The sequence below is a fragment of the Rhineura floridana genome, chromosome 11, assembly GCF_030035675.1.
Source record: "Rhineura floridana isolate rRhiFlo1 chromosome 11, rRhiFlo1.hap2, whole genome shotgun sequence".
Lineage (NCBI taxonomy): Eukaryota > Metazoa > Chordata > Lepidosauria > Squamata > Rhineuridae > Rhineura > Rhineura floridana.
Window position 1 is genome coordinate 38,239,291 of NC_084490.1, and position 26,165 is coordinate 38,265,455.

Here is a 26,165-nt window from a genome sequence, read left to right on the forward strand (position 1 = left end):
TTACTCAATACTAATCCGAACTCCACCTCCCTCCTGGCAAACAACTCTCTAAACCCCACCAAGCAAACCACTCAGTTCTCTTCTCCCCCCCAATTCCACTCTCACTCTTCCTTTTATACATTCAGCCATTTTAAACACTCAGCCAATCATCTCGCATTCTACTGCCCATTCACTCCCCCTCCTCTTTCACTCCACTTACCATGTATCTTCTAAAACAACAACACTTACCATATATACATTAATATAGGAACATCACAGTGACCTATGCATCTGTCCAGGCATAGAGATGTGAAGGCCCAGGAAAAAACTGGAAAAATATCCAGGGTTTTTTTGGGGGGCGGTGGTGGAAATAATGTTTTCCCCCCAATTTTCCAGTTTTATTTTTCCAGGCCTTCACATCTCTATCCAGGTGCTCACTATTGATGGGCAACTTCAAAGTCCCTCCTGCTCTCCTTCCTTAGGATTCTTTTGCTTTAAACCAGATTTGAACTGGACAGCCTAATAGAGGACTGTCCCCTGTAAGTTGTCCATATGGGCATCCTATTGCTGTCAAAGTCAGATTTTGAACCTACAGTCAAATATGCCTGCTTTTATCCCACTTATGTCACACAACTAAAAGCCCATCATGTGTCATGTTTCTAGCTCTCTGCTGGCTACCAAATAAGCTGTAGGCTGATAGAAAAAGAATTAGCAGATCTGCTGTGTCTATCCCTCACGACAGTGGCTGAGGACATGGATAGTATTGTATTTGTGGGCTTGGGAATGAAATGTGACCACTGCACATTATTGTTTGAGGGAGTCACTTTGGATCATTACAAACACTCCTTCCCTTCCTTTTACTGCCTCAAGGGCTCCCGAAAGCAGCTATCATCACCCAAAGAAAACTGCTTTTTGTGTCCAACTTGTTCCGCCTGTGTGGAGTCTCTCCCAAGGATATCATCTACATCCCACTCCCACTGTACCACTCAGCTGCCCTTCTTCTGGGGATTGGAGGGTGCTTGGAGGTTGGTATGTATAGAATGTTTTCAGTGAACTGGGAAGTATGTATTCATAAAGTTTGTGGGCAGAATTTACGCTCAGACTGTGAATGTGCATGCAAAAATCCATCATTGCATTTATAGCCCAACTGGTGATTCCATGCAGGCAAGTGGCAGACTGGCATCCCCCCTCTTCACCCACCATACAAACCATGTGGGCTGCCAAATGGGAGGGAAGCCCATTCTTCCTTGCACATCACAGAAATGCAGTGAGCTACTGCATGAGGGCTAGACCTCTCTGCCCTTCCTCTGCCAACCTTTGGCACACTAGTAGAAATGTCTGCAGGCCAGTAACTTTTATGGGCTTATTTACAAGGCTGCACAAACATGGACTTGAACATCTGAAATGTGAAATTTGAATTGAGTGAATTTACGTTGATTTTGTGTGTGCGTGTGCGTGCTGTATGCAAAGTTATGTTATTAGTGCCCCTCTTGTTTTTTTTAAACAAATACATAAGGTTTCTGGAGAAAACTGAATGTTTTCCCCTTAACTTCTAAACCACTCTGTTAGAAATTTTTGAGCTAATTGCTGAAACAGAGAGTGTAAACGCGGGGGGGGGCAAACTGATATTTTATTGCAGGTGTTTCTGCAACATGTTCTTGACACAATTATAGTGCATTAGTAATGGATTTATTCTGTTTTATCAGTTGTTCTGCAATGCTTCCCCTATACTACTATATTATTGCTGTCTTGTGGGGCAATAATGCAATGACAGTAGGCCAAAACCCAACAGTCCCAGAATATTTGTGGATGATATGAAAAGTTTGGATTTTCCCAAGAAGGGTTCTACAGGGCGCACACTGATTGGAAATAAAGTACTGTCCCAAAACTTTTGCAGGCACAAACAGTATTGAAAGTGGGATTGTGTATAATGGTGCCGATACCGTCATGAGCACAAATCACAATGAATATGCAATGAAAAGACATTTAGAGGGGCCCACATTCTGTTAATAGTTTGTTTAATTGATTGATTGGTTTTAAAAAGATTAATAAGGTACTTTTCAAGCAGAAGTCCCCAAATAAAACTGTACAAATATACCAGCTCCACATACAGGTTTTATGCTGGAGGCATTCAAGAGGCAGCTGGACAGCCATCTGTCGGGAATGCTTTGATTTGGATTCCTGCATTGAGCAATGGGTTGGACTTGATGGCCTTATAGGCCCCTTCCAACTCTACTGTTCTATGATTCTATGATTCTATTTACATAGTCTTACTATATAATAAAAATGTAAACAGCACACTGCAATTTGCTTGGCCACAGACAGATGGAGCAGCAAACTAAAGTGTGATGACCTGCAGCATCCCATGGTTGCAGCCAGGCCATGTGTGACAGGAGAGGGAATGTGCAAGGCATGCAACTGACAGGTGTGTGTATGTGCACACCGAAGGATGGTGAAAGAAATGGAAGCATGGTAGAATAAAGAGGGGGTGGGTGGGAAGGTTTAGTGGAGGAGAAACATGGAGACTGGCAGTTGGGGGCAGCAATGGCAGAGGAACAGGTGAGGCAACCAGGCAAGGAGCATGAGCAGGCCCATGGCATCGAAAGAGCACCAATACCTGGAGGCACTGGAAGGTTGGCAAGGGGAGTTGGGAAGGGAATTAGGGTGTCTGGCAGATGGTGGGGATGACATGCAAAGCATACAGGGGTGAAGCCCCTAGTAAACTGAATAAATACATAGCAATGCCCACACACAAACGTTGTCACTGATAATTCTTTGACAGGAAATTAATGATCATCATATGCATCCAAATACAATCAACTATATATGAGTATCGAAAAAGGTTTGGCATTTTTGGCTGAAGCCAGTGCAGAGCCAGCCGCTGATCTGATGATGATGTCCTGCTTTGGACTGGCCAATAAAAAGGCAGTTCTTAGAAAGTTGACCCAATGAGATTGCTGCTCTAGTTGCTGATGGAGAAACTGAAAATGAACAGTGAACATCACATACGTGAGTCGGGCTTTTTGTCCCCAGCACATGCCACGCAAACAGAACCAGGAAGCAAAAGGAATATTTCTCCATCAAGGTTTTGCGCTCTGAGCATTGTATAGTGAAAGTAGACGAAGATCCGCTAGGTATGATTCAAGGTCATGTTTGTATTTAAACTTAGCACATCATGTGGTGATTTACAGTATGAAAATAAAAAAGAGACTGCCATTCCAGTATGGGGGGTAAAAGAGTAGGGGCAAACTGGAGGGCTGAGTTGTGTTTAACATTGTGATCTCACACCTGCCATTTTAGCTGCTATGTTAGACTCATCTCTTGGGTGAGAGACATGCTATGAGCTCCATTTTGCCGTTGCATCTGTCTTCACCCTACCAGCATGCACAATAACCCAGTCCTAAGCAACTTTCTTTCTCTTTCTTTATGTTCCACAAGGAGCCACATTTGCCTTGAGGTCTAAGTTCTCTGTTTCCCATTTCTGGAATGACTGCAAACGCTACCGTGTCTCTGTGATCCAATATGTGGGAGAAGTGATGCGCTACCTCTGTAATGTACCAAAGGTAATTGAGAGAGGCTAGTGGGAAGGGGGAATTTTGCACAGAAGTAAAATGGATAGTTCTATTCAGTACTGAATCCCTTACAGCAGGGGTGGGGAACCTCCGGCTGGAAGGCCAGACTTCACCCACCATGCCTCCCCAATTGGCCCCATTTTCTTGAAACCATGCCCATGTGCCCCACATCATATGTGATGACAGGTGCGGAGCAGGGAGAGACATGTCTGCAAAAAGCAGGACTAAGCAACAGCTGATGAGTGGGAAGCTCAGTCTTGCTTGGTTCGGGCATACCAGCCAGTTCTTGGCTTGGGGACAGGCTAGCATGCCTGAACTCTGCAAAAACCAGGATTGAACTCCTCACACATCAGCTGGTACATGGAGAGTTCAATCTTGCTTGGGCAGTTATCTCTCCCCACCCCCAAGGGCCAACTTTGGCAGGTGAGCAGGACAATCCATCTGTCAATCATGTGACATCAATATGACACCAAATGATTGATAGAGGGTGGTCCCATCCACCTGTCAGAGTTGGACTACTGGAGAAAGGGAAGATAAAGATTTGGTCTGATGGGCCAAAAATGTTCCCCATCCCTGTGTTACAGTGGAGCCCAACCAACACAGATGGGATCTAGAGAACAACAGATCCCAGGTTATATCATGAAGTCATAGGCTCAGTTCAGGGTCAGCACATCATGAATGTGCTTCTTGCTGCTGTGCTCTGAAGGACCATAGCCTGTTGACAGAACACAATCTTTGCATGCAAGAGGCCTCAGGTTCTATTACGATGATGATGATTAGATTTCTTAGACACCTAATGCCGAAGCCTCTGATAGACACAGGGAGGGGGTTCCACAAGTGAGAGGCCATTACCAAGAGAAGGTCCGTTTTCTGGTAGTGCTACCCACCTCGGAAAGTGATGTCCTCCGATGAAGATCATAGAATTTGGGTGAATTCATATGGGAGTAGATGATTCTTCAGATGCTCTATTCTCAGACTGCTTAGGGCTTTATAGGTCTAAAACAACTCTTTGAATTATTCCAGGAAACAAACGGGGAACTAGCAGATTATCTCAACCCATTTCGACCTGGCTCAAGGCTTCTGGAACTGAAATAGCTTTAGTTGTTCTGATGGATGACCTTATTGGGAGGAAGACAGGGGGAGTGCAGCCACGATCTTTGAGCAACTTTTGATACCATACTGGGCATACCATATCTAGGACTGGGGGAATGGATCTGGACAGTGGGCCAGATCCTTAAGTCACCTGTCCCCGGTGGCCAATGATGATAGCTGGGTGGCCCTACCCACCTATTGGTGTTCAAAGGGGCTTGCTGTAACCACCAATCAGCTGACATATGATGTCAGGTGCAGGGAAAGAGAGCATGGTTTGAGGAAAACAACCATGTGGGCCACATTAGGAACTATGCCAGGCCTAATTAGGCCCATGGGCCAGAGATCTCCCGTCCCTGCCATTGATCATAGTATCCTGCTGGAGCAGCTCTGTGGGTTGGGAGTCCGAGGCACAGTGTTTTGATGGTTCTACTCCTACAGGGTCAGTTCTAGAGAGCAGCGTTGGGGGATGCTTGTTGGGACCCATGGCAGTTATGCTGTGGAGGTCCCCTAAGATTCCATTCTGTCCCCTCATGCTCTTTGACATCTATATGAAGCCAATGAGAATGGTCATTAGGAGATTTGAGGAGCGATGTCATCATAATACATGGGTATTAATAAAGCTTATTTCAAACTGCAATGATTTCCTTGCAGACGGGCAACGACCGAGACCACTGTGTGCAAATGGCAATAGGCAACGGCATGCGCATGGAGGTCTGGAAGGAGTTCCTGCGTCGATTTGGACCCATCCAAATCTATGAGTTCTATGGAGCTACAGAAGCGAATGTTGGATTTGTTAACTACACTGGGAAAGTTGGAGCCGTGGGAAGGACAAATTTCCTCCACAAGGTAATGAGGGCTAAACAGGAAGTCCTTAGGATGTGTTGATCATGAATGTCTAAATAATGCCTTATGGAACCCTGTGGTCAGCATGGTTAAACACTTAAGGGATTTTCACTTCAAAAGCTCATTGAAGTAAACCAGCAGGGAGAGGAAATGGAATGGAATATCGTCGAAAAGGGCATGGCTGGCTGGAGTCCTGAACTGGGGCACTTCATGGGTTCACAGTGCAACGTTACTGCTGCTCCCACTTTGTTAAGCTGAAAGGAAAAAGCAGGTTCTGAAGTCCAGGGCAACTGGATGTCAAATATGTTGATATCCACAAGCAACTGTGTAAAGTGAGGGCAGGTTGCATAAGTGTTTTGATCCAGAGCAGAAAGGTTCAGTCAGTCCTGAACTTTGAACTACTATCAGTTGAAAAGTACACATTACTAGCACTGAACAGCAAAAAGCTGTCCACTCTATTGACTTTGTTCATTATCTGCTCCACTAGAGACCCACTGAGGTAAATTGGCTAGACTAGTGCTGAACTTATTCCAGGGCACCTTTGTCCAGCATTGCATAAGTGGCCACCCTCCCACTGGTCTCTCCTGAGAGGAAAGGCTTGTGGCAGAAGTGAGTGTTATGTTCTGCTGGCCAGAAGAGCTCAAGATCCCTTGCTCCAGAGCTCTGAAATCCCCACTTTCTATCGGCGGTGCTGAGGAGAACAGCAGTGCCAAGGAGGAGAGGTGGCCATAAGCCAGGTGAAAGATGCTGCAACCTGGCTCTGACCCACATTACCCATTTCTGTTTAGGGTATTCATAAAATACATTCTGATCCACCGACAATGCAGTTGCCTTAAATTTCTGCCCTAAGGACTCATGTTTCCCTTCCTATCTGTTCTGCTTCAGAAACTGGTAAACTTCAAACTTGTTCAATACAACGTTGACCAGGATGAACCAGTGAGGGACGAGAAAGGGCATTGCATCCCGGTGGCCGTGGGTGAGCTAATAAAATAAGCATTCAGTCACATCCACACTGGACATTTAAAGCACTGTTTATACCACTTTTAACAGTCATGGCTTGCCCCAAAGTATCCTGGGAACTGTAGTTTGTTAAGGGTGCTGGGAATTATAGCTCTGTGTGGGGTCTCCTAACAGCTCTCAGCACCCTTAGCACCATCAGAGTTTTGCTTTCTCACTTTGGAATGTGTGCACTTTCATCTGGCATCACATACATGCACAGATTTTATATGCCAATACCCCAGTCTAAGAAACGCTTGTGCACATCACAGGAAGTGTATTATTTAGTATTGTTTATAGAATATCTGGGGTGACTTTTTTACGGAACTCAAGGTGACTTAGAAATGACTGAATAAATATAAATATCATAAAGCTAATTTTCAAAGCCACAGTCAATTGCCCCCCTAATATAAATCAAATGTTCTGAACCAACTCAGAAATGGCTAAATCAAGAGTAAAAGGGTGTTTTTTTCTTAAACACTTTGAATAATTTATTTTGGTCAAAGACCAGCATAAACAACTATTCAGTTTACTTTAATGCCAACAATGTTCCTAAGGGTAAAATCATATCTGTTAGTCACAATAAAGTGACCTGTGTGGCACAAAAGATTTACAAATTGATTGTGACAGCTGCTGGGGTGTAGTGGTTAGAGTATTTGTTGTAAATTGTGGAGAACCAGGTTTAAATCCATGCTCAGTCATAAGTCTCACTGAGTGGCTTTGGGCTCACTGGTATCTTTTAGTCTCACTTACCTCACAGGGCTGTTGGGAGAAATCTCTTCAGCGGAAGAACTGGATAAAAATGCAATAAATAAATTATGGTATAATCTTTCATGGGCCAGAGACTAATTTGTCAGATGAACCTGAGAAACAAAGCCCTGGACAATAACACTCATGTCACAATACATTTGTAATGCACGAAAGAGCCTTCATATTGCACTGGAAAGAGTTATGAGGGCAAATCTGTACCACATGTTTAAACTGGTGTAATACTAATTTCTCGTAGAAGTCTGGGAACTACCTTTTTTCAGGGTGGAGAGAGGAGGTAGCAATCTCTGACAAGAGAATTCTCAGCACCTTCAACCAAACTACAATTGCCATGATTCTTTGAGGGAAGCCATGACATTGAAAATGGCAAATAATATTCATATAAGTTATGTGTTATAGGTATGCCCCCCCCGCCAAATGAATCCTTTTCCTCTTGCAAATGTCGTGGTCTCAGCTGTATACTTGTGACATTTTGGAGGCTTGGAGGTGATACAGGCTATCCTTGCTGATGAGACATGGCCATTTTTCTGTCCAGCTATGGTCTGCAGTCAAACCAGTTTTGCTGGCTTTTATAGACTATGTCAGGGAAAATATTTCTAAAGCAGCTTCTAGGAGTGCAACCAACATTGACACTGGTGTGCGTGTGTGTGTATCTGAACACACACAGCTCGGGGGTTGGAGGGAGGTGGCACAAACCTACCATCCCACTCAATATTGTTCTTCCCTTCAAGCAATTTATTTATTATTATTTTTAAAAAAATCATTTGTATGCAGCTTTTCCACATAAATGTGCCCAAAGCGGCTCACAGCATAACAGCAAAAACATGCTAATCGCCAGTGGCATCGCTAGCGGGGTGCGGAGAGTGCAGACCGCACCCAGGTGACACTATGAGGGGGGTGACACCCAGAGCCACCCCGTTGCGGGGCAGGGCGCCCGTGCCGTTGCCCGGCAAAGGAGCCGAGAAGCGCTCCGGGTCGGCATCGGAGTGGCCAACTCCTCCTCAGAGGCAGGCAGGCGGGCGGGCGAGACGGGGAGCAGCGTCGGCGGGGTGAGGGAGGCGCGCCGGCATTCCCAGGCCTGCTTCTCCGGCTGGGTGCCCCTCTGGCGCGTGCCCTCCCAGGGGCATGGGTGGCTGGCCTTGTGCGTGCGCGCTCAGCAGGACATTTGGGGGCTCGCCAAGGAGTTACCGCACTGGGTGACACCAACCCTAGTGACGCCACTGCCAATCGCAACATCATTACAATAATGGTCTAAATCAAAACATAATATAACAATCCAGTTTCAAAATATGGATATTATAGTATCAGTCAGTCAGTCAGTTTTATAAACTATCAGTCATTAAAACATATCACATATCACATTAAAACATAACACAGTTGGTTAAAATGTATAAGCCAGAGTTAGCTATCACAAACATTTCCGGTAGAGATATTAACAATAGTAGATTATATTATCCAGTACATAGCAGTACTCTGCCAAATGGTATAAAAACGAATGGATAAAGTGCATAAACTTTTTTCCCTATGGAGGCTAAAAATTAAAGTGCACACAGATCCTAGCAGCTTGACAATCCACTATAAAATGCTCAAAAATCAACTGTCATTAATCCTGAAAAGTCACCACTCTTTGGGTGACAATAGATAGCTTCAGTCACCTCCTTCAGCCTGACCTCTCACCCCAGAATCCAATTAAAGCCATCAATAACCACAAAATCTTGGAATGTACATATGAAACCAAGTTGCCTCTCACATGGAGAGGTTGTACCCAACAACCCTACCTCTGGCTCTCAGCCAGAGCAGGGGTTCCATAACTAATTCAATAAACACAGTGTCTCCCACCCCATGTTCCTCTCCTAAAGGGATGACCCAAAGGAAGAATCCTCATTGGGGTTGCTCCTTTGAAGTCTTCTCCTGCTGGGGTCACCCCACCACTCACAGGTGTACATCCTTTTATCCCTGACCCAAGGAAGTGCTCAGAGTGGTTGGTGGGCAGCACAGTGTATATGTGTGTTGTTCATAATAATCTATTTTTATACAAAAGAAAGTCGGGGTCCTGAAGAGCCCTTTGGGAGAAGAGATAATAACGATAATGCAATAATAACAAAAAAGTTTCGTAATATATAATGGACAAATGGAAATCCTGTGGCTGACATACATCTTAATTAAGGAAAAAATTACGTAAAATAGGGGGAGGATTTCAGGGGGGGAAATCTTGCCGATTGTAGTCGCAGCCACAAAATCCGTGCTGATCCGTGACCTGCCGCAAGAGATCGGTGCCATACCGAAGGAATAGCAACCTAGCGAATTCAGTCAGGATCCAGTACCAGGTTTGATTTTTTCAAATATTCTTCCCCATCCCTAGTAGACACCATGCATTGAAAGCACATGGCTTCCCCCAGAGAATCCTGGGAACTCTAGCGCTACAATATCCAGCCCCTTTAACAAACTACAGTTCCCAGGACTCTTTGGGGGAAGTCCTTTGCTGTAAATATATGGTGTGCACTGCACACAGCCTTAGTCGTACACAGGTCTCCTTCCATTCCAAGCTAAAGAATGAGGCCATTGCAAATGCATATGTACCCAAAGGGTATAAAGGGGAGACTCCAAAGATGTGGCAAGGTTAGGGGCTTAGGGCCAACCTCTTGCTTGCCATTCAGATGCTGGAGGAAGAACCCTTCCATTTGTGTGTGTCTTAATTGATAAAAATAAGTAAAATGATAGTCCTGCTTGTTTGTTTGATTGATTATTTATTGACACCATACTCCACTTTTCCTGTAAGAGCAGACCACATCAAAACAGTTTACAATTAAAACAACTAAATGCAGTCATATAAAATTGTGCCAAAGCACAATAGAAACTCCTATAACGAGGATGGGGAATTTGTGGTCTTCCCAGATGTTGTTGGATTCCAACTCCCATCACCCCAGCCAGTATGGCCAGTGGTCAGGGATGCCAGGGGGTGACTTTCATATGCACAAAGCTTTTTAGACAAGCTAATGTTACTATGTTGGAGTTTATGGTGCAGATCCCCCCCCCAGCACCTAAATGCATGCTACTGATTTGTTATGTCTTAAAATCTTTACAACTATTCTGGTAAAAATAATTTCTAAGGAAAACTCTGAACTTGTTTGAACATAATATTTAAACCATAATAACTGTGCTTTTTTATCCCCCCCCCTTCAGTGTAATCAAATACTTCAATTCCACTATAATTTCACTATTGGCAAACACACACACACAACCAAACAACCTTTTCAGATATTTACAGTGCAATCATATGTGTCTACTCAGAGTTCAGTGGGGTTACTCTCAGGGAAATGAGTACAGGATTATACAGGATGTGAAATAAACATCACAGACTTTTTAAGGCTTTGCTTACTAAATGCATGTTAATTCAGACCTCCATTGAATTCTCCAGAATATTTTAAAGAAAACACCATAGGAGGTGATAGCCTTGTCCTTGCTTCTTTGGCTGAGGATGAACGTTAATAGATTCCATTTTCACTTCCCAGGTGAGACAGGTTTACTAGTGGCCAAGATCACAAAGAATACCCCATTCAATGGCTATGCAGGAGACTGCCAGAAAACACAGAAGAAGATTCTCCGGGATGTCCTGATGAAAGGAGACTGCTACTTCAACAGCGGTGACCTCCTGATGCAAGACCACCAAGGGTTTTTGTATTTCCAGGATCGGATAGGAGATACTTTCCGGTGAGTCTCACCATACTAGGTGATTTGCTGCCTTGTCCTTTGGGAGTCTGATGCTGCAGTGGCAGCTGATATACATGTAGCTGTGTGGTTGGTGTTATGAGATGTATAATAATAATAACCAAATGCCACATTCACCATACATTTATTCCACATTAAATGGTCATGGCTTCCCGCAAAGAATCCTGGGAATTGTAGCTTGTGAAGGGTTCAGAGAATTGTTAGGAAACTCCTAGTCTCCTCACAGGGCTACAATTCCAGGAGTGGTTTCACAACCCCTCTTCCCAGAAAACTCTAGGAATTGCAGGTCTGTGAGGGGAATAAGGGTCTTCTAATAATTCTCAGCACCCTTTACAAACTATGCTTCCCAGGATTCTTTGAAGAAAACCATGACAGTTTAAAGTGGAATAATAGTTGAATAAATGTACAGTCTGAATGTGTTATGTTAAGGTTTATTTCTAGGCCGCCTTTTGGCCAAAAAGCCTCCCAAGGAGGCTTACACACAAATAGAAAAACACAAATACAAAATACAAATAAAAACAATACAATTTACAAAAATTTAAGCCAACAAAATCCTAGCATTTCTAAAAAGCAATGACAGCTAAAAACCAAAAGCATTCACCTTCCTGGTAAAGGACAGTCCCCAGAAAATTGTCACTAAGAGTAGGGGTGAGGGGGCAAGGCAGGTGGAAAACTCTTGGTCGAAAAGCTTGCCCCTCGATGTTCCCAGCACAGTCTCACCCCTGCAGAAGCACATCTCAGTCTGCAGCTCCTCCTTAGAAAGGTCCAGGCAGAGGGGTGGGGCAAGGCAGGTGGAAAACGCTTGATGGAAAATGTGATCAAAATGACATGCACAGTGCAATCCTATGCATTTGGGGCACAGGCCTACATGACACAGATCTGCATAAAATCAGCGTATGCTAATTCATATAGAGAGAGATATACATTTAAGTTTGGCTGGGGTCTCACTATACTTTGTAGATGTGCAGCAGCCCACTAATCAAACATTTTTTTAAAGGAGAGTAAAAGGGACAGAAGACCCCAGAACATCTGGGGGCCAATGCAAAAGACCCAGAGTTCAGACCCCTCCCTGCCACCCTTTAACAATATCCATGCTTGGAAGTAAGTCCCACTGTGTTCAACTGAATTTTCTCCTCTATAAGTGTGGACAGGATTGCAGCCAGAGTCAGGAATCTGAGTTCTGTTGGATTGGGGTAATATACACAAATGTAGAAGGCTGATGTAAGAGGACTGGGGAAGCATGGATGCTTTGAAGAGACGTGGTATCCCTTGTTACCTATGCCATAGATGAGAAACCTTTTTCAGTCCAAGGGGCACATTCCCTTCTGGACAGCCTTTTGGGGGGGGGCACATGCCAGTGGTGGGTGGGTCAAAGACAAAAGTGGACGGAGCAACAAATGTAGATTTGCCTGTTGTGCAGTAGGCTGGTTTCTCTGTCCTCTATCCAGACAAGCAAGAAGCATGATCTGAGTTCAGGGACACCTCCCAGCCCAGCATAAACATTCAAGGAGGGTGCAAAGCAGTGCTGGGGAGAGGGTGTGGCCTGGGGAGAGTCCTGAGGGCCACAGAAAGAGAGGCGGAGAAACCAGGAGGGTCGCATGTGGCCCCCAAGCCTGAGGTTCCCCATCCCTGACCTGTGAACAGAACTTTCAGCCTGTGAACTCCCCATGGCAAGACTAAAGTGATGTTCTGACAAGGTCCCTGCAGAGGAGAAAGAGAACAGAAACAGAGGTATTGTTAATATTGCATGCGGCATGACATGAGAATGCTGTTATAGACTTTTGTTGTTAAAACTAATTAAAAAAAGTAAAAGAGAGAAAATAAGCTACCAATCAGGAAGCCTCTGGTTTGAATCTGCTGTGATGCAGCACCGGCGTCACCGGCTGGCATTGTCAGATGCCTGCTGAGGTCCATGCCCTTGTAAGGAGTCTGCTTCCAATCCCTGGAGCCTCCCGGCTCCTCCTCCTTGCTCTCGCTACCTGTTCACTTGCCCACTCTGAGCGAGCAAGCAAGCAAGTGGTGGGTGTAGGAAGAACCAGTAATCTGTGCAAGCCTCCGTCTCTTCAATCTTTTATAATGGAGCTTCAATAAACACACACAGAGGGGAGAGCATGCATGAGTGAGCTAGCTCGGCTCCCCTTTCCTGTTGTCCTCAGCATGTTGAAGTACAACTGTCCGCCATGGAGAAGCCTCCTACGCTCATAGGGCTCTTGCATGCAGGAGCCTCCGCAAGTGTGAGGCTCCCCTGCTGCTCATATAGGAAGCTGCCTTATACCTGGTCAGACCACTGGTCCATCTAGGTCACTATTGTCTACCCTGACTGGCAACAGCTCTCCAGGGTTTCGGAGAGTTTTCCCAGACCTACATGGAGATGCCATGGATTGAACCTGGGATCTTCTGCATGCACAGTAGATGCTCTACCGCTGAGCTATGGCCCTTCCCCTGTAGCCAGCCTTGAACATATAGAGGATGCTGGGCACAGAGTGGTGGGGGGCAGAGCAGTGTGCTCATGCGTGCTGTCTCCTCCTTCTGAGTTTATTGAAGCCATATTTTGAATGCCCGAACAGGACTTTTTTCTTCTCTTTTTTCGGGGAAGTGGTGCCAACTGAACCTAAAGGTAGCAGCAAGTGAATGGGCAGGGATGACAGCAGCAGAGGAGGAGGTGGACACCCTCAAGGAGAAGGCCCATCTTGGTCAAACCCCCTGCCCCCCAAATCTGGAACCAACACTTCATGAATTTAGTAGGGGCTCCTCTAGACAACTTGTTTATTGAGCATTCCTCCTTTGCTTACACAAAGCTTATGCAGGGGTTATACCACCTCTGCTCTTTATTGAGTATTTGTTCTGATTTGTTTATGGGAAGGTTATATGACACAGTGAGCACTTGCTTGCCCAGAGGTTATACATCTTCCAATCAGAGCTTGGAAGTAATTCGTTACCAGTAACATATTACTTGCAATTCGTTACTTTTTTGAGGAACGAGTGGGTAATTCCTTTACATTTTGATTGTAATAGAACTAGGAGTAATTTTATTACTTTTGTGGTGTAATTGTAATGTTTCCAGCATTACTTTTGGGCATTACTTTGGGGGGGAAGCAAGGGAAGTCTTCTGCTCCTCTGATTTGTAGATGAAAATCATGTGCCTCAAACTGGGCTTCTGTGCAGCGTCGCTCTTCCCTCATGCTCTGTGGGTGGGGAGGAGGCGATGAGGGAGGAGGCAGAGAGTGAGACGGGGTGGAGTGGAGAAAGCAATTGTTTAAAAAGATGGATGGTGGTGGTGAAGAATGGAGTGGAGGGAATAAGGAGCCGGACGGCAAGAACATGGATAAAGGAGGAGAAGGAGGCAGCAGCAGAATGGAGATAAAGAACTGTGGAGGTGAAAGATGATAACATGTATGTGTGAATACTGTGTTTCCACTTGGCATACAAAGTGGCCACCACCACCCTCTCTGGCTACTGTGCTGCATTTGCAGTATTTTAACTTTTTTGCATCTCAGGGGAAAATGTTGCTTGGGTGAGTGTCCCTTAGCTGGTGACAGGGCAGGGTCCAGGAGGTGGTTAAGTGAGAGAGATTATGCTTGCTGGCTGAGTGTGTGTGTGTGTGTGTGTGGCACTTGGTTTGACGTGCAAAGATCTGAGTAGTGGCCTCTGCCTCCCTCCCCACCCCCCTTACTAGCAGAGAGACCAACATTGCTATCTTATGGATAAAAAGAATTATTCTACTACCTCTGTATGTGTGTGTTTATTTTTAATGTTGTTTCAGATGTGCAGAAGCCAAGGCCAGCACCTTGTAGGCCTTTTTTTTAAAAAAAGTAATTGAAATGTAATTGTAGTGATTGCTTTTGAGGAAAAGTAATCAGTTACTTTCAGAGCAATTGTAAGGGCAATCACTACTTTTTGGGGCCATGTAATTGTAACTGTAATTTATTACTTTTTAAAAGTAATCTTCCAAGCTCTGCTTCCAATCAATCAGTCATTAACCCCAAACACATTTCCCAGTCACTTTCCTAATCAGAAAGTCTGTCTGTATTTTGTTTTTTTAAGTGAATTCGTTGTGCCAGAATGGTGGTCATTTGCCTCTATCAAATCCAGCTCAAAGGTTAATGATCCCCTTTTTGTTGCAGCTGGAAAGGGGAGAATGTAGCAACTACGGAGGTTGAGACAATCCTGGCAATGCTGGAGCTGATTCAGGAAGTCACTGTCTATGGGGTACCGGTCCCAGGTAGATCTGAAACATCATTCTTAATCTTAGATTTGTGAAGTCACACTTAACATCTGAAGAATTTGCTCATCAGGATCTACTCTGTGGTAGCATGGTAAGGGAAGAGGTTAGGATGGTCATTGTTACCTGCTATCTTTTGGCACACTAGTCATCTGCTATGCCATTTCCAGTCACAGTTCAAAGTGCTTGTGACACCAGTTCCCATTAGCCCCAGCCAGTACAGCCAATAGTGAGAGATAATGGGAGCTGTAGTCCAGCAACATCTAGAGGGCCACAGGTTCCCCATCCCTCATCTGAAGGATTACTTGCTCCCGTATAGGGATGCCAAAGAGCAGGCTACTTACCTCCAAAATAATTTGGGGACCCGTCAATGGCTGAATGTAACACTTAAACTGCACAAGGGTGATTTTGATGTTCAGTTGGGCCACTTGAGGAGCGTCTGCTTAATCATAGGGACAGCCCTTACACATGAGCTGTGTGACAACGCTGGGTCCGTTGACACATGCTGTGTCCTCACCGCTTGGCCGAGGCCTGGACTTTTGGGGTTGGCATTCTTGAGGACTGGGGAAGTGGTAACTCCACTTCCTCCTCTACAGCTCCAAAGGTTCTTTAGGAGGCCTCTGCCTGGAGGGCCCCATCAGGGGATCCTCAGCACTGGTTCCAGGGGACCCTGCTTGCTCTTCAAAGTCCTTAACCTGTGGGGTGTCTGGTTCATCATCTGAAGACTCTGCCTGGTACCAGGGCCACAATTCACACCATACATTTAAAGCACTGTTATACCACTTTAACCAGTCATGGTTTTCCTCAAAGAATCCTGGGAACTAGCTTGTTGAGGGTGCTGAGAGGAGACCCCGATTTCCCTCAGAGCTACAATTCTCAGAGCTCCCCGGGGAGAGGGATTGATTGCTAAGCCGCTCTGGGAACCACAGCTTTGTGAGGGGAATAGGGGTCTCCAAAAACCTCTCAGCATCCTTAACAAACTACAGTCCCCAGGATTCTTTGGGGTAAACTCTGACTGTTTAAAGTGGTATAGTAGTGCTTTAAATGTATGGCGTGAATGTGGCTCAGGTCAGAGCTTGGCATAACAGTTTACTCAAACCATTTCCTTCCCTTTGGGCTGTCTCTCCTGTCTAGGAATTAACTTCTATTATTTTAACACTTGGAAGGAGAGCCTGCAGCCCTCCAGATGTTCTTGGACTCCCACCAGCCCCTGCCAGCTTGGCCAGGCTGACAGGAATTGTAAGCTCAACAATATTTAGACGGCTGCAGGTCCCTCATCCCTGCTTTAGCCCTCCTCTTTCCAAGAAGCATTGCCTCCAGATCCTCTTCTTTTCTCTCTCCCCCCCCCCTCCGCAAATTGCAGTGGTGGTGGTGGTGAAACCATGATCAGGAATGCAGTGGGGAGTGCAGGAATGCAGTGTTTAATTCTTTCCCCACACCCAGTGGTCCTGACAAAAATCCCCCCCCTCCAAAATCTGGGGCCGGGGAAAGGGGGAGCTGCCCACTTGGCTACAGAGTGTTAGACATTTTGATCAGAGTTGCTCTTTTGCTTCCAAGTTAAACCACAACAACAGTGGATGTTGCTAAATCCTCCAGGATTTGATTTCACTTGCTTGTGTGCATTGTGTAGTTCCACTCTTAAAATACACCCATTCCCACCTTTCTGGTTTGTTCCAGGGCATGAAGGAAAGGTCGGGATGGCAGCTATATGCTTGAAGGAGGGGCAGCCCTTTGACGGAAAGAAGCTGTATGCCCATGCCAAGGATTTTTTGCCAACCTATGCCATTCCTCGCTTCCTTCGCCTCCGGGTGAGATGCCTCTCTGTTGCATCATGCTGCTCTGCTTTGCTTGTCTCAGGAAGGGCCACATGAGGCATGGCATTATTAATGTCATTAATGTCATTTTTTCTAATAATAATAATAATAATATATATATAGGCATGGCTGGGGAGTTGGATTGGGGTCATGGCATTTTGGGAGGGGGGCTTTCTCCCTTAGCCCCTGCGGTGATCCCGATTGGCTTATCAGGGGACTGCCACCCACCTTTCCAAAATGTGTTCCACATGGGTGGCAATGACCCTCAAGAACCCAAGGGTATGTTGGTGAAGCAAAAAAACACATAGTGGCAGAAATGAAGCATTGCAGCTTAGCATTGGAATCAATCCCCCAAATGTAAGCTGAGGCAAAAAAGCACCTAGTGGCAGAAATCAAGCATTGCAGCTTAGCACTGGGACACCAACTAAAGGGGAGAAGCCACCCAGAGAGGATACACAGTGTGAGGCAAGCAAACCACAAGGAGGGGGGGATCCAGGCACCTGTATCATGCCTCCTTTGTTTCCTGTATGGTAAAAGGCTTGCAGTCTGAGCCACTGCAGGGCCCAATCAGTTGTATCCATTCTCTGCCTCCAACCCCAAAACAGCCTTGAATCTTGTTGCAAGAGGGTGCTAGGAAAGGCATATTTATGGCAAGGAATACTTCCTGGGCATTAAGGTCCATGGAGAAGGGTGACTCACTTCAGCATCCTTTAGGGCCCAGCTGTTTATGCGCTCCAAGGTGGAGCTACAGATCAAAAGTTCCCAACAGAGGCCAGCAGCTGCAAGATTCAGTCATGGACCCCTTGCATCACGTGTGGTTTGGCTTTTGGCCACATCATCTCTCTCATCCCCCTGAGATGTCCAGCTTCCCTGGTTCCCCACAGCAGGGCCCAACGTCTGTACCTGTATGGCAATCCTGCCATTCACAGCACTGTCCCCCTTGGCTTCCTCTAACTCTTAAGGTGGATTGACTCGAGTGCATTCATGCTTCTGTACTCACCACAGTGCTCTTTTTCACACAGGAGGCCCTGGAGATCACAAGTACTTTCAAACGGCTCAAAGGTCAGCTGGTGAAGGAAGGATTTGACCCAGCCGCAGTCAGTGACCTCCTCTTCTTCCTAGATGACTCAGAAAAATCTTATGTGCCAATGACTCAGCAAATGTTCAGCTCCATTGCAGAGAAGAAATTGAACCTATGAATGTCTCCTTAACCATCCTAGTGCTACAATGTGGAGCATCTACAGTGTGGAACAGCTACAGTGTGGAGCATCTTGGCTTCTATGTGAGAAGGGCATCCCTGTGCTTGTATTCTTGAGAATCCTGCACAAGTTAGTTTAGGAGATTTAATTTCTTTAAGTGTCTTTTGTTTCACTTTTTTCCTGTATACATTGGCTGTGTACATGTGCTTTAAATGTGTGGTGAGTATGATTTTGCCCTGCAATGTATATATTTCAAAATACATCTATGAGGCAGTAACCCAGGGTCATCTGCTGCCCACCCACTGGAATGCTTTTGCTTGCTATCATACATATGGTTGTGCACACATGGGCAGATATGGTCCAGGGCTTAATGTTAAGCAGGAGGCAATCTATTTTCAGAAAACAAGGGTGGCCTGATCTTTTCCCAGTTGGCAATATTGTTTAATGCAGGGCAATATCTGTGTGTCGTTCATAGGGCTCTTCCAGGTGACCTGTTTATGGAGCATTCAACCCAATTTGTATTCACAAAGTTTCTGTGACGGTTACATAAGGTCCATTGTTTCTTGAGCATTCATTCTGATTTGTTTGTACAGAGGTTATGCGACACTGTATCAAGCAGCTGTTATCCTGCATTTACCTGTCACTTTCCTTACCAACACTCGAGTAGTTTTTGGGAAAAATCCAGTGTGCATCAGGCTTGCTGCACACGATTGCCAAGTCTGCTTTAATTGTGCAACCTAAATATGCTGGTATTTTGATGGAATCTCACCTGCAAAATAGCGACAGTCTGGAATTGATGGCCACTACTGATGGCACCACATTTAAATGTTGCCATTTAAACTCAGGTGACTCAGCCTCCAGCCTCAGAAAGCATATGCACCCAGAGTGGTACCTCTTGAACCTTTACTAGCCTCCACATTGAGGAAATATCACATTGTCTTCTAATTAGTTTTATATGATCAGATAGTCCCACACCCAGAATAATGGAGGAATTAGAATCAGTCCTTCATTTTAAGAGGGCTCCAGTTCATGGTCTCAGAATCTGGGTTAAAAGTGATGTTTTTCCAGAATGCGAGGAAATGCCCCTGTCATCTCAGAGCATCCTTCCGGATAAGTACACAAAGGATTACAGCTACAACCAGGCATCAGTATGTGCTAGTAATTAGTACAAGGAACAAGAGAAGGCCCTGAGGAGCATGCATTATTCCCCAAATGGTCATGCAGCTTCAGCCCTGGGACAGAGGTATGGCTACCTGGAGAAGCTGCTTCCAGGCCCCATGAGGTGGAGTAGCAGGAGTGTAGCATAGAAATATACGGGGGGTGATGAGCACAATCTTTCAGCAGGGCGTAACTAGAACTAGATATGGCCTAGCTAGTGGACAGAGCAGTGGAGTAATGGTGGCCATCAACTTGGATGGCTTTAAAAGAGGATTAGACAAATTTATGGAGGATATCAATGGCTTCTAGCCACAATGGCCACATTCTATCTCCTCTGAATGCACTCAAGTCCTGCTTGTGGGCTTCCAATAGGCATCTGGTTGGCCACTGTGAGGATGCTGGATTAGATGGACCTTTGGCCTGACCCAGCAAGGCTGTTCTTACATTCTTATGACCATGGGTTGTGCAAGATAACACAGAGCAGTGGTGTAGTGGAGCCTGAGCAGAGTGTAATGCAGTGTAGCTCCGGGATAGCCACCAGCCCAGTCCACTCCACCCCACCCCAAGCAAGAGTGATAACATCATTTGCCAAAGCACCAGAGTGACTGACAGCCTCTCCTTGCTCTGGCAAGTGAATAATGAGGCTTTCGTGACAGATAAGCATAATAGATCAATGCAGCTGCCTGTATTTCCCAACTGTCCTTGGAAATGTGGCTATGGATTGTCCTTAGAGCAGCCTTGGCCAACGTGGTGCCTTCTAGATGTTTTGGATTCCAGCTCCCATCAGACCCATGTATTGCCTGGTGGGATAACAAAGATAAGGTGCGGGTGTTGCAATATATTTAAAGGAGGATTGGTAGATTTTTTGGGGGGGTACAAGACATGGCATGAGGTGTAGCTGAGGCTGCTGCATCTAGTTGGAGCCAGCAAGGAGCAGTTAGGAAACTGCCTTATACCACTTCCGGGAAGGGTGACTTCGCTTGTGCCTGCTTTTGGGACGGGCTCCCGCCTCAAAAGAAGCTTATTCAGATATAAATCAGTCAGAACATTTTTTTTTGACTGATGAAATTTCTCCCGGGCAGGGAGAAACGTAGAGATCAACCTCAAAAGCCTGTTTTTGTTGGGAGGACTGGATTTCATTAATTTATGAGATAAGGTCCAGCCAACAATGCCGGACGGACTTCCGAACAAGCTCTATCTGTTTAAGCGATACGTTTATCTTTTCTTTAAAGAGAGAACGGACTAACAGGCAAGCACCCTTCTTTCTATTATTTTTTTTTGCTTGGTTTAAATTGTTGCAGCAAAAGGAGATTTGTCAGATTGATCGGCTTTGGACAACTTCTGGGTGAGCTATAACTCTTCTCTGTTATTCACGAAATTAACAGCTTATCTCTGTTTCTGTCGCAAAAAGCTGTCCTGGAAGTGCATTCTAAAGATGTAAACAGAAGAGGGATTTCTATTCCTGATTTCTATTCCGAGGAATATTATATTGTCTGGGACTATTCTCTTTTTGGTCTATTTTATTTTGACGAATCTGCTTCTTCACGACGCCACTAACTGTTTTGATGCTGGGAACTAAATTTGTTTTGCATTCTTGAACATAGAGAGATAAGGCAGGCTGCTCTGTTTATACTGTGATGTCATCAAGCCTGGAATATTAACCCAATTGTTGCTGAAATAAGAAGTGGTTCTTCTTTATTTTTGTTTTGCTTTGTTTTCGTGGTTTTAAAAATGGCAATCAAGAAAGTGGCTGAGAATCTGGAAGTAACTATGTTTCAGAAAATAATGGATGAGATTGAGATAACGAAACAAACCCTGCGACAGGGTAGTAAGGAGCTGAAAATTGAACTGAGCAAAATGACGCAGGAGCTTAAAGAAATAGGGGATCCTGTGAGAGAGGAGAATGAGATCAGAGATGAGAAAAGAAAAAATAAAGGGAAGATACAAGCCCTGGAGATTGGAACAAATGTGGAATTGGAAAAAGATCTGGAGTTTATGGATTTTAGAAATAAAATCTACTGTTTGGAATTTAACGTTATCTCTGAAGAAATTAATGAAGATATTAGAGATAAAGTTATCAATGGCTTGGATAATCTTTTGGACTGGAATGACGTGATGGAGTTTGATATAGAGAAAATCTATGGAATTAACTGCAGCCATGTGACAATGGAAAAACTCTCAAGAGATGAGCCAGTGCATTTTGTAAAAAAGAAGAACAGAGATATGACTTTACAACAGTATTTCAGCAACTTATTCAGAATGGATGGCAAGAAAATATTTGGGATAGAGGAAATTCCCATCAGACTCTTATTATATGACTATGGCTACGACAGCAAGATTATTATGGAATACTGATAATGGAAGATTGGACACTGAAATTACTGGACTTAACAGGACTATTGAAGATGGAAGATGGAACTAATAGGGATAATGGAATAATGGCTATTGAAATTATTGAACCTAACAGATTTTGATGAGATGGATTAATCGAAATGTTTATTTGGACTATGGTTATGACAATAAGATTATTATAATTATTAACGAGATGGATTAATCGACATGTTTATTTGGAGAAAAATTGATAGATATATTTCTTAAAGAATTGAAACCTCTCTTTGACTTTTTGTGGAAAGAATAAAGTAATGTTTATGAGATTTGATGATTAATTAAGATAACTACTGGAGGAAAGTGATTTTATAATATGATTTAAGAGACAGGATTGTTATATATTGTAGACCTATAACTGATTTGATCTGTGACAAATGGGAAGTCAATATTTTATTTTATTTTGTTTAATTATTTTTGTTTTGTTTTGTTTTTTGTCTTTGAATGTTTTATGATTTTGTTTTGTATGTTTTATGAAAATTTGAATAAAAATTATTGTAAAAAAAAAAAAAAAAGGAAACTGCCTTATACCAAGACAGACCATTGGCTCTTCTAGCAGTGTATTGTCTACAGTGACTGGCCGCAGCTGTCCAGAGTTTCAGACAAAAATCTCTCCCAGCCCAACCTGGAGATGCCCGAGACTGAACCTGGAAACTTCTGTGTGCAACACAGATGCTCTGCCACTGAGCTACAGCCCTTCCCCTAGATCACTCGATGTAGGAGGGGCCATCTTCTTCCATATGTCTATGCAGGGAGTGTTTAGGGGGTCATGGGAGAGGACCACTGTGGCAATCTAAGAGGCCTCCTGTAAGTCTCTTCTCTGGGGCCCATAAAAACCTGGTGCCAGTCCTGCAAAAGCATTCACCCTGCAAATAATTTTTAACCACCGCCCCTAACAAAAAATGGAGTATATTCTATGACCAAGCTTTGAGTTGAACGAGAGAGGACAGGGTTTTTCAAAAGATCGACATGGGCACTCTCCTACCTGTCTGAACAATTCAGCACAGAAATATGCTGCCTGTAAAGAATGAGATAATTCATTATTGTTGAGTGGGACTTGAATTAGTGGAATATGAATAGGATTTTTTTTAACATAAGCTTTAGAAAGACCATGAAATGGTATGGATATGAGGAACAGATTGTGAGAATTGTCATAAATGACATCACAGGTGCTAACCTGTTGCTGCCTGATATATTTGTGCAACTTTGGCAGACCTTTCAAACTCCAAGTGAGACCTTGCAATGTGTGAAAATGTTTTAGTGGGATTGGGATATCTAAGCTCCCTGAGTGGGGTGTTTTGGTTTACTCTCAGTCTAGCAGCAATTGTCACATACACATGTATTGAAAAAATGAGAGCTTAAGTCTTATGGGGAAAGCCACGCCATCAGTCAAAACCACAACCCCATTACCTTTGGGGTGGGGAGTGGGGACACATACACAAGGTACCCAAGATGTCTCCCATCCAGGTATTGACCAGACCCAGAGCTCTTTAACTCTAGCAAAGTGGCTGCCCCTGAGCACCAGTACTTCCTGCTGGCTGGAATCATGTTGGGTGTGATTGGCAGGGGACAGGTCAACAGAGATGATAACTTCAGGTAGCCTCTCTGGAGCTAGCTAGATCAAGGGGATCTCCGGTGATATGCAGAAGTTTGCTGAGTCTCTAAGAAAGCCTTCAAGGAACAAAGGGCTACTTGAGTGCAAGAAATCCTACTGAGAGCCTGGTGAGTTTAGGGACTGTTTTAGATTAGGGCAAGTGGATTGTGTTTAAACAATTTAATTTGTTTTTGCTCCAAAGGGATATTCTGGATTTCTGTAATTTGGGGGTATTGCATTTCTTTCTCTATATCATTTGTTTGGCTTGGACTCTACATTTTTTTCTTTCTTAGTAAACAGTTTTTAAAAACCCTGTGTGGCCTCTTCATTATACTATGCTACCTTAGGAGGCTTCAGAGAAACCTCAGGGAAATTTGGAGGCTGTTTGATAAGGGATAGCCTTATGAAATTATTTAAACCCTTTCCTGGTGGTGATGAGTATCTCAAACAGGGAGAGGAAGGGTACAAGAGCAGGATACACTCTATTGTGGCCATCTCTCCTTTCCCTACTTGGCCAGGGACCCAGGGTGGCCGGGTGGTGGCCATCACAGCATTCAACCTGATTTGTCTGCAGGGTGGTTAGATGGTGTTGCTTCAAAACAAGTGTTATCCCACACTAAGGTTGGGGGAGAAATTCATTTCAGTTCACATTTCAAGCTGAATTTATCAAATTTGCACTTTCCAAAAAAACATAAGAACTAAAGCACAGCCATCCTTCAAAATTCACACTTACCGAATTTTGCAATGCAGTTCTCCAACCAGTGTTTGCAAAAATGCATATATTTACGGAAAGTGTGTATAAAAATGAATATATCTGTGAAAATAACATACCAAATGAGATACATCACTCGCAAAAATGTGTACAGTAGTCAAAACTGCTTACAAAAATGTATTTATTAGGAGAAATTTGCACTAAAATGCTAAAGAATTTTCATGAGGATTTTTTTTAAAAAATTGCAAATTGCTGCAGAAATGTGGAGAACTGATTTTTGACATTGGAAAGATAAGAAACTGAGAGAACAGAAATAGACAGATCTTTCCATCCCTACTCCAGATGCCCTTTTGATTGTGCGTTCATGATGGTTTGTGCTCATGATGGTATCTGGATGGTTATATGTGATTCCACTTTTAGTACTCTTTGCCCCTGCAGAAGCCTGGAGATGGACATACTACATTTCCAGTCAGTGCATGGCCTGTAACCTCCTGCTGAAATCCTGTAACCTTTCATACCACAAATGTTCAGAGGGGGGTTGACCTGCTTTAGTTGCTCTTTAGTGCAAAAATGCCCTTCCAGATGGCAAAAATGCAGTAACCTTGGGGAAGCATAGCAGAACAGCTAGTAAAGCAGAATGATATGTGGACAGTACACTAGAAATCCACCACTAATGCACTTACGATACGTTACAGAATAGACCTGTAAAAAACCACCAGTCCGGAGGGCCCTTAGATTATAAGACTGCAGGCAGGAGCCATCTTATTATTGTTCACCGTGAGCCACTCTAGAAGCCTTTTTTAGGTGAGTATTAGGGTAAAAATTACTTTGAATAAGTAAGTAAGTATATATGACCTGCAGACTCAAAGGAACAGGGGTATTTGTATTTTTAAAATAAAAACATTGGCAACGCTCGTACAGAGGCCAAAAAGATGCTCCCAGGTCCTGTGCCAGTTGGTGATGTGGGAGGCTAGATCACATCACCACTTTCCTATATTCCTGCTGATGAATGACTGGTGAGCAGGAAGAGTGGTCTAGGCATTATGATGACATTGGCTGTGGTGGTTGCTGAACGCCACCATGCAAGGCTGATATGCCATTTGCCAATATCTAGAAAAGCAGACATGAAATGACCCATTAACAAGAGATGACTGAAGGATGACCACTATTCCTTTTTGTAAAACAAGTGAGATATAGATTTAATTAGCAGAATGCTAAAGTTGATTGGGCTGGCTGCCATCATAGCCAATCCCCAGAGACTGATGGGTCTGAGAGACTCAATGCCCCAGGAGACCTTCCAGTTGGTATGCCTAAAGCTTCTATTGAAGTCCTGGTCTTGCTGTGGAATGGGAAGATGGAGACGGACAGTGACATGATGGCTCCTAAATTCCCTTTCCAGCTCTATGGAGCCTGATCTATTACTTGGTTTTCCAAGGAGCTTCAGGTGATAACAAGCCATGTTGAACCTGTACACAGCTGTGATGGGGCTCCTGATCCTTCTGTCCCTCCTTGGAAAAAAGTCATCCCCTACCTTTTGCTGGGCCTGGTCTCCTCCTGCTTTGTTCAAATGGGATTCAGATGCCACAGGTGTCTCCACTGTAACCCTCCCTGCACCTTTTTGGACTTCTTCTTGGCCAAAGTCCAGAAGCACGCAGAGAAGCCCCTGGTTGTCTTTGGGGAGAAATCTATTCCTACCAAGACATTGATGGGCACAGCAGTCAGCTGGCTAGAGTGTGTCTGTACCCTCAAATACAAAAGGCAACAGCACAGGCAAGAGTTCATGATCACTTTTCTAACGTAGGTTTTATTTCACATTAAGAAAAATTACACACACACACACACACAAGTTTGTAAGCGTTTAAAAATCTTACTCTGGTAATTTCAATTCTACCTGTAGATGGACAACAGTTCTGCCTTTGAGACACAAAAGAAAGGTAGACCTGGAATACCCTTTTCTCAGAGTCCTGATCTATGAGATCTCAGCACAACTGAGTCACCAGATCTACCAGAAATGGTAAACCTGTTCTCTGATGCCAGTTGGGTTTATTTGTTTGGAGTACTTACTCTCTTTTCCTCAGCCAAAAAAATCCTTGATGCCCATG

At 44.2% G+C, this 26,165-nt stretch overlaps 1 protein-coding gene across 2 annotated transcripts in view; it reads left to right on the forward strand.

The window, feature by feature from the left end:
* SLC27A5 (solute carrier family 27 member 5) overlaps nt 1–21,304 on the forward strand; it is a 33,336-nt gene extending 12,032 nt beyond the window's left edge. The window contains exons 3-10 of one of the 2 annotated variants that reach the window (XM_061589091.1): nt 850–1,008; nt 3,418–3,542; nt 5,295–5,489; nt 6,372–6,462; nt 10,763–10,961; nt 15,104–15,201; nt 16,879–17,009; nt 18,038–21,304. In XM_061589091.1, the coding sequence (XP_061445075.1) occupies nt 850–1,008; nt 3,418–3,542; nt 5,295–5,489; nt 6,372–6,462; nt 10,763–10,961; nt 15,104–15,201; nt 16,879–17,009; nt 18,038–18,214 (1,175 nt within the window). In that variant the 3' untranslated portion in view covers nt 18,215–21,304. The remainder of the gene's footprint in view (nt 1–849; nt 1,009–3,417; nt 3,543–5,294; nt 5,490–6,371; nt 6,463–10,762; nt 10,962–15,103; nt 15,202–16,878; nt 17,010–18,037) is intronic. The other variant, XM_061589092.1, reaches the window with a different exon arrangement.
* The last annotated feature ends 4,861 nt before the right edge of the window (nt 21,305–26,165 follow it).